This window comes from Saccopteryx bilineata, chromosome 11 (assembly GCF_036850765.1).
Source record: "Saccopteryx bilineata isolate mSacBil1 chromosome 11, mSacBil1_pri_phased_curated, whole genome shotgun sequence".
Taxonomy (NCBI): domain Eukaryota; kingdom Metazoa; phylum Chordata; class Mammalia; order Chiroptera; family Emballonuridae; genus Saccopteryx; species Saccopteryx bilineata.
In genome coordinates, this window is record NC_089500.1 from 76,017,111 (window position 1) to 76,029,357 (window position 12,247).

The following is a 12,247-nucleotide window of genomic DNA, read 5'->3' on the forward strand; positions in this document are numbered from 1 at the left end:
TAATCCTAAAACTTATATGGAAATGCAAGAAGAGACCCAGAATAGCCAAAACAACCTTTATAAAAAGGAATGAAGGGGCAGCAAGATGACGCTGGAGTAGGCGGACGTACCAACTTCCACCTCCCAGAACCAAAGTGGATTACACCCTAATTTTAAGAACCATCATCTGGAAAAACCAACTCTGGACTAAACTAAGAGGACTCTTCAACCAAGGAACACTGAAGAAGCCACACTGAGACTGGCAGGAAAAGCAGAAATGGCTGCTCAGCTCCCGGGAGTGAGCACCCCAGAGGGAATCTCGTGGAGGGAAGAGAGTTTAGCGGAGAGGGAAGGGTGCTGGGCCCCAGGAACAAAGCCCCAGCCTGCAGCCCCAGAGCCTAGAAGAAGCGAATGGAACGTATTTAGTTGTGAAACAAGTCAGGATACCGTTTGTGAGAAAGAGAGAGATTTCTCAGAACCAGGATTCTTCTTAAAGGGACCACGCAGAAAACCTAATTCACAACCACTCGCTTGGGGTCTGGGGGATGGGGAGAGAGGAGAAGACCGGAGCAGCAAGAAGAGAGTATAACTTAGGAGGCATAGAAAGAAACACTTTGGGGGACAGCAACCCTAACCCCTAGGCTGAGTCACCCCCCCAAATCTGAAGAGGTATTTCCCCTGAAAACAGCAATACCAGCAAAGGAAAGCAGGACACCAGCCAAACAAGCTCTCCTGCAGAACTCAGAGCAGAGTTGCTTAGAAGGAGGGAACCTTCAGGAATACAGTATTGAGTGTTAGGGTCTGATCTGAGGCGCCCTCACCCACACTGCTAAGGGTCTCACTGGAGGGTGGGTGGCGGCAGGACACGGAAGTGCAGTCCCATTGGCAGGGGTGGAAGGCAAGCCAACCACAACTGAGGCCCAGCGTGAGCTCAGTCTCGCCTGGCAAGGGTGGAGGGAACACACGAATGACCACGCTGTGGGCAAGAGCAAGTGCAGTCCCGTCTGCAATCCCGCCCGCAGGGGAAAGGCGAAAGCCTGGGAACTGCAGAGACCCGCTGCTGAGTGCGGCACGCAGCCCCGCCCTGCTTGCAGAGCTGGGGCTGCAGCCTGACAGGCCAGCGCAACTCCACCAGCAGGGGCGGGGCGAAAGCCCAGGAACAGGCAGCCGCAGAGGGGGTGGCATACCTGCAGACAGACCACACCTAGAAAACACAAGGGCATCCCTTTCTTATACACAGACAAAATGAGAAAGCAGAGAAATGCAACCCAAATGAATCAAGAGAAATCCCCAGAAAAGGACTTGAACAAGTCAGATATAACCAAATTACCAGATGTAGAGTTTAAAATAATGATTGTTAGAACGTTCAAAGATCTTAGAACAATACATGGACATAACGAACACCTAAATAAAGAGATAGCAGGTATAAAAAAGGACATCGAAATTAATAAAAAAGAATCAGTCAGAAATGACAAATACAGTATCAGAAATAAAGACCACAATGGAAGGAATTAAAAGCAGGATGGATGAAGCTGAGTATCAAATCAGCGAGTTAGAGGACAAGATAAATAAAGGCATGGAAGCAAAGTAGCAAAAAGAAAAGAGACTCAAAAAGTCTGAGGAAACTCTAAGAGAGCTTTGTGACAACATGAAGAAAAATAACATTTGCATCATAGGGGTTCCTGAAGAAGAGAAAGAACAAGGAATAGAGACTTTGTTCAATCAAATCATAGCTGAAAACTTCCCTAAATTGATGTAGGAAAAAGTAACACAAGCTCACGAAGCACAGAGAATTCCATTAAAGAGAAACCCAAAGAAATCTACACCAAGACACATCATAACTAAAATACCAAAGCTAAGAGATAAACAGAAAATACTAAAAGCTGCTAGAGAAAATAAGGCTATCACCTACAAAGGAGCCCCCATAAGGATGACATCCGACTTCTCAACAGAAACACTCGAGGCCAGAAGGGAATGACAAGAAATATTCATAGTAATGTAGAACAAGACTACTACAACCAAGACTACTTTATCCAGCAAGGCTATCATTTAAAATTGAAGAAGAAATAAAAAGCTTCCCAGACAAAAAAAAAAAAAAAACCTCAAGGAATTCATTAACAACCAAACCAATGCTGCAAGAAATGTTAAGGGGCCTGTTGTAAACAGATCAAAGGGAGAAAAGAATATAGCAAAAGAGGAATACAGTTTTAAAGAATAAAATGGCAATAAACAACTACATATCAATAATACTCTGAAATGTAAATGGATTAAATGATCCAATCAAAAGACTTAGGGTAGCTGCGTGGATAAGAAACAGGACTCATATATATGCTGTCTATAAGAGACATACCTCAAAACAAAAGATGCACATAGACTGAAGGTAAAAGAATGAAAAAAAATATTTCATGCAAATGAAAATTTAAAAAATGCTGGGGTAGCAATACTTATATCAGACAAAATGGACTTTAAAACAAAAGCTATAATAAGAGATAAAGAAGGCCACTATATAATGATAAAGGGAGCAATCCAACAGGAAGAGATAACCATTATACATATCTACACACCTAATATAGGAGCACCTAAATATATAAAGCAGAATTTGATAGATATAAAGGGCGAGATCAACAGCAATACTATAATAGTAGGGGATTTCAATATCCCACTGACATCACTAGATAGACCTTCAAGAAAGAAAATTAACAAAGAAACAGCAGACTTAAAGGACACACTAGGTCAACTGGATTTACTAGATATCTTCAGAACCTTTCACCCTAAAGCAGCAGAATATACATTCTTTTCAAGTGCTCATGGTACATTCTCTAGGATAGACCACATGTTATGACACAAAATGAGTCTCAATAAATTTAAGAAGATTGAAATCATATCAAGCATTTTCCCTGATCACAATGGCATGAAACTAGATATCAACCTCAACAGAAAAACTGAAAAATACTCAAACACTTGGAAACTAAATAGCATGTTATTAAATAACAAATGGGTTAACAATGAGATCAAAGAAGAAATAAAAAAATTCTCAGAAACGAATGATAAGGAGCATACAACAACTCAAAATTTATAAGACACAGCAAAAGCAGTACTGAGAGGGAAGTTCATAGCATTACAGGAATACCTTAAAAAGCTAGAAAAAGCTCAAATAAACAACTTAACCCTGCATCTAAAAGAATTAGAAAAAAGAACAGCAAGTAAGGCCTAGAGGTAGTAGGAGGAAGAAAATAATAAAGATCAGAGTGGAAATAAATGACATAGAGGCTAAAGAAACAATACAGAGGATCAATGAAACCTGGAGCTGGTTCTTTGAAAAGGTAAACAAGATCGATGATCTTTAACCAGACTTACCAAGAAAAAAAGAGAGAGGACTCAAATGAATAAAATTAGAAATGAGAGTGGAGAAATAACAAGTGACACAACAGAAATACAAAGGATTGTAAGAAAATACTATGAAGAACTGTATGCCAAAAAATTTGACAACCTAGATGAAATGGACAAATTCCCTGAAACATATAATCTTTTAAAAATCAATCTGGAAGAATCAGAAAACCTAAACACACCCCAATTACAAAAAATGAGATCTAAACAGTTATCAAAAAACTCCCAACAAACAAAAGCCCTGGGCCAGATGGCTTCACAAGTGAATTCTATGAAATACTCAAAGAGAACTAACTCCTATCCTTCTCAAGCTATTTCAAAAAATTCAAGAGGAAGGAAGACTTCCAAGCTCCTTTTATGAGGCGACCATAATTCTGATTCCAAAGCCAGGCAAAGACAACACAAAGAAAGAAAATTATAGGCCAATATCCCTGATGAATTTAGATGCTAAAATCCTCAACAAAATATTAGCAAACCAGATCCACCAATATATGAAAAAAATCATTCACCATGACCAAGTGGGATTTATTCTGGGGAGGCAAGGCTGGTACAATATTCGCAAATCAATCAATGTGATTCATCATATAAACAAAAGGAAAGAGAAAAAGCACATGATAATTTCAATAGATGCAGAAAAAGCATTTGATAAAATCCAGCATTCATGATCAAAACTCTCAGCAAAGTGGGAATACAGGGAACATACTTCAACATGATAAAGGCCATCTATGACAAACCCATAGCCAACATCATACTCAGTTGGCAAAAATTAAAAGCAATCCCCTTAAGATCAGGAACAATGCAGGGGTGCCCCCTTTCAGCACTCTTATTCAACATAGTTCTGGAAGTCCTAGCTACAGCAATCAGACAAGAAGAAGAAATAAAAGGCATCCAAATTGGAAAAGAAGAAGTAAAACTATCATTATTTGCAGATGATATGATATTAGATATAGAAAACCTTAAAGTCTCAGTCAAAAAACTACTGGACCTGATAAATAAATTCAGCAAGGTGGCAGGATATAAAATTAATACTCAGAAATCAGAGGCATTTTTATATACCAACAATGAACTATCAGAAAAAGAAATTTAAAAAACAATCCCCTTCACTACTGCAACCAAAAAAATTAGGTGCCTAGGAGTAAATTTAACCAAGGAGATTAAAGACTTGTACTTGGAAAATTACAAAACATTGATAAAAGAAATCAAGGAAGATACAAATAAGTGGAAGAATATACTGTGCTCATGGTTAGGAAGAATAAGCATCATTAAAATGTCTATATTACCCAAAGCAATTTATAAATTCAATGCAATATCAATTAAAATACCAATGACATATTTCAAAGATATAGAACACATATTCCAAAAATTTATATGGAACTAAAAAAGAACACGAATAGCCTCAGCAATCTTGAAAAGTAAGAATAAAGTGGGAGGTATCACACTTCCTGATATCAAGTTATACTACAAGGCCACTAAACTCAAAACAGCCTGGTACTGGCATAAAAACAGGCATATAGATCAATGGAACCGAACAGAGAACCCAGAAATAAACCCACACCTTTATGGACAACTGATATTTGACAAAGGAGGTAAGAGCATACAATGGAGTAAAGACAGCCTCTTCAACAAATGGTGTCGGGAAAATTGGACAGCTACCTGCAAAAAATGAAACTAGACCACCAACTTATACCAGTCACAAAAATAAACTCAAAATGGATAAAAGACTTAAATGTAAGCCGTGAAACCATAAGCATCTTAGAAGAAAACATCGGCAGTAAGCTCTCCGACATCTCTCACAGCAATATATTTGCTGATTTATCTCCACGGGGAAGTGAAATAAAAGACAGGATAAACAAATGGGACTATATCAAACTAAAAAGCTTTTGCACAGCTAAAGACAATAAGAACAGAATAAAATGACAAACTACATAATGGAAGAACGTATTCAACAAAACGTGTGATAAGGGGTTAATAACAAAAATTTATAAAGGACATACAGATGGCCAAGACAGATGAAAAAATGTTCAACATCACTAATCATTAGAGAAATGCAAATTAAAACCATAATGAGCTATCACCTCATACCAGTCAGAATGGCGCTCATCAACAAAACAACACAGAATAAGTGCTGGTGAGGATGTGAAGAAAAGGGAACCCTCCTGCACTGCTAGTGGGAATGCAGACTGGTGCAGCCACTTTGGAAAACAGTATGGAGATTCCTCAAAAAATTAAAAATCGAATTGTCTTCTGACCCAGCTATCCCACTTTTAGGAAAATACCTCAAGAACACCATAGCACTGTTTCAAAAGGAGAAATGCACCCCCATGTTCATGGCAGCATTGTCCACAATAGTGAAGATCTGGAAACGGCCCAAATGTTCGTCAGTGGACGAGTGGATCAAAAAGCAGTGGTACATATACACAGTGGAATACTATGAGGCTATGAAAAAGAAGAAAATCTTAGCTTTTGCGACAACACGGATGGACATGGAAACTATTATGTTAAGTGAAATAAGCCAGGCAGAAAAAGAAAAATATCATATGACCTCACTCATTTGAGGAATCCAATGAACAATGTGAACTGAGGAACAGAATTGAGACAGAGGAGGGATCAAAGGGACCAGAGGAAAAGAGGACAGAGGGAAAGGGGATGATAGGATGAGATAAACCTGAAGGGAAGTGGGGAGGGCTCCATAGAGAGGAGGGCAAGGGAGTTGTTGGGGGGAATACCGGGAGGGGGAGTGCATTCATGGTGACCCTAGAATCTATGTAAACACAATCAATTAAAATCAATTATAAAAAAAAAAAGGAATGAAGTAGGAAAATTCACATACCATATTTCCCCATGTATAAGACGCACATTTTCCAGAAAAATTTGGGGTCTAAAAACTGGATGCATCTTATACAGTGGTTGTGGCATTTCAAACGCCATAGACGGAACTGAGGACGAGGCAGTCTATGAAGACAGTGATTCCTCATCAGACACAGATGAGGACAGGCTAATGGATGGGAGGGAGTTCTGACAGTGATAAGGAGTTGTATGAATTTTATGATGAATAAAACTTGAGTTCAGTAACTTTATGTAATACATTTTGTTTCAAATTTCAGGGCCCAAAATCATGGTGCGTCTTATACAAGGGAGCATCTTACACACGGGGGAAATACGGCATTACAATCTAGTAGACTTGTTCTGTGGCTCTGATGTTACTTGTTGTATATAAACGGTATCATGGTGAAGAGGTGAGCTGCAGAGGTCTGGAAGGCTCCAGGCCACAGGGTCATGGTCACATGTAAATGCAGAGTGCTGAGGGGGAGAGGCCAGGAGAAGTGGAAGGGAGGCTCAGGAAGTCATTGATAAGAGTCTATTAACATTTCATTTGTTCTTTTTTTTTTTTTTTTTTACATTTTTCTGAAGCTGGAAACAGGGAGAGACAGTCAGACAGAGTCCCGCATGCGCCCGACCGGGATCCACCCGGCATGCCCACCAGGGGGCAACGCTCTGCCCACCAGGGGGCGATGCTCTGCCAATCCTGGGTGTCACCATGTTGCGACCAGAGCCACTCTAGCGCCTGGGGCAGAGGCCACAGAGCCATCCCCAGCGCCCGGGCCATCTTTGCTCCAATGGAGCCTTGGCTGCAGGAGGGGAAGAGAGAGACAGAGAGGAAGGCGCGGCGGAGGGGTGGAGAAGCAAATGGGCGCTTCTCCTATGTGCCCTGGCCGGGAATCGAACCCGGGTCCTCCGCACGCTAGGCCGACGCTCTACCGCTGAGCCAACCGGCCAGGGCCTCATTTGTTCTTAAGCATCAATCGTTTAACTGGATGAATGATCAATTTTCAAAAGCACCTAACTGACTGACACAAGAAAATGAAGAAACAAAGGGTTCTAACCATCATACCAGAGCCGTGGGAATGTCCGTGACCGCCATGCTTGAAAACAAATATTCCTACTAGGTTTACCGCAAACCCAAGGACCGAGACGAGCAGCAGCCTCTCGTGGTGCACGTCCGGGGGCGCCAAGGCTCGCTGGAAGACAGAACACGCGCACTGATACACCGCCGACTGACCAACGGGGAAAACCAAAAGCGATTTAAAATCATTTTTATTTTCAGAATGACAATCACTCCAAAAATAGCTGCCAGGACAGTGTACAGAAATAAAACCAGCAGTCTCATATGGTAGAAAAGATAAATAACAATAACTGTTTTTAAATAAATAGAAAAAGTTAATGACAGGAATATTTGGTCTAACACCCATCCATCTTTGGTTTCTTAAAATATGCCATTCATTTTCGGTTCATTAATCTTTAAATTTTCTTTTTGTTTTAACATACTAAATATTAAGGAGTCACAGGAAAAACTCTGATTCTATTTACGAACTTCCCAGCAGACCTCTAGCTGCCTGTGCCGTGTCTCTGTTTTAAGAGCATCAATGCTTCCTTCACACTCTGTGAAACACAATTCTTTGTTTACCATTTCAAGTACACATCTATTTTAATTTTTTTCAACTATTTTGTGAGCTCCTCCTGTACAAATATAAATATTTTAGCTAACCCAAGGCTGTCCTCACTACTCAACAATCATGTGAAAAACAACTCTATGACAACATATCTTTAGTGGATACACATTTTCATCACAGAAATATGGTACCAACTCTAATCATTATCTACTATACCTCAACTCCTTCTGAGAAAATAAAAAAAGCAGTGAAGATCAGAAATAGCCCATTGACAAAGCCAGCCAGAACTTCCGCTCGAACATATCTGAAGAGCAAAGCAAAACACAGAGTTATTATTTCTTACAAATCAAAGAGTAAATTTATGTTTGTCCACCAATTCTAAACCACATTACACAGTTATTAAGTATCCAGCAAAATCTCAGTATTTACAGTTTAGTATGTTTGATCGCACATATATTATACAAATAAGGAAATGGGTTTAAGTATTATGAATTATGTTTAATAGCAGAATGTCATAAAATACATAAATGGCTACACGCCACTCAGAAGACCTTCTCAGAGTCAGCAGGTTCAGAAAGAGCTTTGCCAGACGTGTGAACCCCAAACTGCCACAGGAGAAGGAAGAACGGGACCAAACGGGCAAAGGAGGACCCGAAGACAGAAAGTGGGAGGAAAGGACTTAAAGGGGGGGTTTGGTCACTGACTCACTCCTCCTCTCCTCCTCCCCTCCTCTCCTCCTCCTCCTCCTCCTCCTCCTCCTCCTCCCTTCCTCTCCTCGAAAAGCCCTATGCTTTCTGCTGCAGATTTCCTAGCTTTCAAATGTTTGGAACGTCGAGATTTTGAACTGAAAAAAAATAATAAAATTATTTCTGAAAGATCTCAGAAACAACTTGAGATTTATATTTCTATCACTCCTTTTCTAAGTTTAATAAACAGGCTCCATTTCGCTTCACATAATTCTAATGAAACTATTTTTTTTTTTTTCTTCATTTTTCTGAAGTTGGAAACAGGGAGAGACAGTCAGACAGACTCCCACATGCACCCGACCGGGATCCATCTGGCACGCCCACCATGGGGCGACGCTCTGCCCATCCTGGGTGTCGCCATATTGCGACCAGAGCCACTCTAGCGCCTGAGGCAGAGGCCACAGAGCCATCCCCAGCGCCCGGGCCATCTTTGCTCCAATGGAGCCTTGGCTGCGGGAGGGGAAGAGAGAGACAGAGAGGAAAGTGCGGCGGAGGGGTGGAGAAGCAAATGGGCGCTTCTCCTGTGTGCCCTGGCCGGGAATCGAACCCGGGTCCTCCGCACGCTAGGCTGACGCTCTACCGCTGAGCCAACCGGCCAGGGCGAAACTATTTTTTAAAACGCCTGTGTTTCTCTCCACGGGCCTCTGGAGCTTTCTGCTCCCTACCCGTGTGGGCACAGGGGGAAGATTTTCTTTTCCATAAGGAATCTCTGGCTTAGCTAAAGTCATCAGAACAACCTGCACTTGGCAGCTTCACTTGTTTCAAGGTTATTCAAAGGGCACTGACACCAGTTATCATGCTGGCCCTTACACAATTTAACAGGAGCACCAAAAATGCTGCTTTTCCTAGCTTTCTATGTTCACTTCTAGCGCATTTTAACATAGCAGATATTTCTACACTCAGAAACAGTGCATATTTCTGACCTCTAACCCATGACAAATGAATTAAAAACGTATTACTTGTCAAAGCATATACTTTTTCTTCTAGTTCCATAACTAATGTCAGACTAAGAGCCTTCTGTCCTTGAATCCTACGAGGTTGTTTTTTTTTTTTTTAATTGATTTTAGCGAGACTGGGAGGAGGGAGAGAGAGGGAGCGAGATCGTAGTTGTTTCACTTCACTTGTTCATTGATTGCTTCTCGTACATTCCCTGACGGGGCAAGCCTGGGGTTTCAACCCAGCTACCTCAGCGTTCCAGGTCCATGCGCTACCCACTGCGCCACCTTAGGCCAGGCCCCACCAGGTTTTAGGATCAAAGGCAGGAATGTTTTCCAGACATCTTTTTGTCCCTAGTGCCTAGATTAGCAGGTGCTCCATAAACTCTGATCAAGCGATGAACTCCAGTGATTCAATTCAGTTTAATATATCTTCTAAACTTGGTTCCAGGATAAAATGAAAACCCTGTGGGAACCAGACAAGCCTGCCTTTACAAATGACTGTTTACCTGAACGGAGCGAGTCTTACCAATCGAACCGTGTAATTCCTGACGGTGCTATCCCCTAATTAAGTATGACTGTACCTGCCTTCTTCAGCCAGGACTAAACAGATACTGGGTGGTACACACAGGTACAGAAGCATGCGCACACTGCCGCATCTCCCTACCTGTCGGACGTGTATTTCGTTCATGCTGGCTTTGCGATTTCCAAATTGGAGTGTGGAAGACACGGAGACGACTTTTATATAAAGGGCCTCTCGGGTCCCCCCTCCGTGTCTCAGGTGCAGCCAGCCCGGGGTGTCCACCCTGCACTGGGACTGTGGGGCCGGCCCTGGCTCGGCTCAGACTGGGCCCAGTCTGTGTCATTTTCCTGCACGGACGTGTCCTCCTGCTGCTACTTAATTAACTACTACAGCAATTATGAAGAGTTTCAGGTGTCACATCAGGCTTTACGCCTTAATTGTTTCCTTCTCAAAGAAATGTTTTAGAATGGCAAATTGGAGACAAGATAAGAAATGAAAGGTGGCAAGAACATTACTCTCTGTATCAACTAGTTAAAGCTGAAGGTATTGCAAGCAGCAGACTGTATATTCTAAAGAGAAAACAATAGATAACCCCAGAATTAAGGAACTGGGGAGGATTTTTATAACCACCTACTGTTTATCCAGAAAGACTGTTGAATAAGATATTCTCACCAGATTTTTGATATACAATTTATGAATTACTAATGTTCCAACAAAAATTGTAATTTTACATACAACCTTTCTTTAATGGCCCAAAACATACTTAAGAACCTTTTGACTTTATAGTGCCGTGGAAAATGTCCTTTCGAGAACCTCCGGTCTCTTTGGAGTTGCAGACGTACAAGAGCTCTTTCTCTGTACTACGACAATAGCACAGTCGGAGGATTTGTCTCACGTTTTATAATTTTACAAGGACTCCTATCCCTTCAGTTACACCCCAGATGAGCAAGTTCTGTCACAGCCTTCACCTCTCTATTTCAGCACTTGTCACAATGCAGTTATTTTTACGGAACTGCTTCCTCATCTGACCACAGGTCACCCCAAGCAGGTACCACATCTTACTCAACCGTATGTCACTGGAGCAGCAAGAGTGGGACCTCCAACATCTGCAGATCACAAAGCATGTGCAAGAAACAGAGTGCCTGCTCCAGAGCCAAAGTGAGGCTGGGCAGGGAGGGGCAGGGGCAGGGGCGGAGGGAGGAAGAGGAAGAGCAGGTGGCACCCGAGGAGGGTGGGCGGGAACAGGGGAGAGAGAGGATGGTGACAGGGCACCCCCCAGGGAAGGGGCACTAGTGTAGGAAGGAAGGACAGACTGTGAGAGCCAGAGCACAAGGGGCTGTGGAGGGCACGCAGGGGGCGGGTGTGGAGGGGGGAGGGAGAGGGTGTGGAGGGCATGCAGGGGAGGGGTGTGGAGGGGGGAGGGGGAGGGTGTGGAGGGCACGCAGGGGGCGGGTGTGGAGGGGGAGGGGGAGGGTGTGGAAGGCATGCAGGGGGAGGGTGTAGAGGGGGGAGGGAGAGGGTGTGGAGGGCACGCAGGGGGAGGGTGTAGAGGGGGGAGGGAGAGGGTGTGGAGGGCACGCAGGGGGAGGGTGTAGAGGGGGAGGGGGAGGGTGTGGAGGGGAGGGGGAGGGAGAAGGCTCTGAGAGATACGGGAAAGGGGAGAGGGAGGGAGCGGAGATGAGAGAAAAGATGTGAGCGGGAAAGGAGAGAGAAGGAACAGGAGAGTGGGGCAGATGGGAGAGAGATTGAGGCTGTAGATAGGAGTGAGAGAGGACGGAGTGGAAAAGACGGAGAAGAAAGGAGACTGTGGGAGGGTGGGGCGCTGAGGGGGGAGGGGCAGGGACCAGGAAAGAGTCGCAGGAAGCAAGCAGAGTGGCAGAAAGAGAAGGCCGTGGGAGAGAGAAAGGATACTGGTCCTCCCCGCTGCGTATGCACAGATATAATTACACAGCAAAATACCCAGTCAGCTCACACTCACACACACAAACACACACACACACACACACACACTCGGAGGAGTCATCACACAATGGAAACTCCACTGCATCCCCGTCAGAGATGCAAACGCCAACTGCCTGGCAGAGCAGCAGGCTCAGAAGTGAGAGCAGGCTCAGAAGTGAGGGCAGCAGGCTCAGAAGTGAGAGCAGGCTCAGAAGTGAGGGCAGCAGGCTCAGAAGTGAGGGCAGCAGGCTCAGAAGTGAGGGCAGCAGGCTCAGAAGTGAGGGC

General features: G+C 43.4%; 1 protein-coding gene across 2 annotated transcripts in view; it reads right to left on the reverse strand.

Moving 5' to 3' along the window:
* The window catches only part of SLC30A7 (solute carrier family 30 member 7), a 73,272-nt gene that overhangs the window by 56,085 nt on the left and 4,940 nt on the right, over positions 1 to 12,247 (reverse strand). For both annotated transcript variants that reach the window (XM_066247167.1, XM_066247166.1), the window contains exons 4-5: positions 8,034 to 8,121; positions 7,259 to 7,385 (exon numbers count right to left, since the gene is read on the reverse strand). In XM_066247167.1, coding sequence (XP_066103264.1) covers positions 7,259 to 7,385; positions 8,034 to 8,121 — 215 coding nt within the window. The remainder of the gene's footprint in view (positions 1 to 7,258; positions 7,386 to 8,033; positions 8,122 to 12,247) is intronic.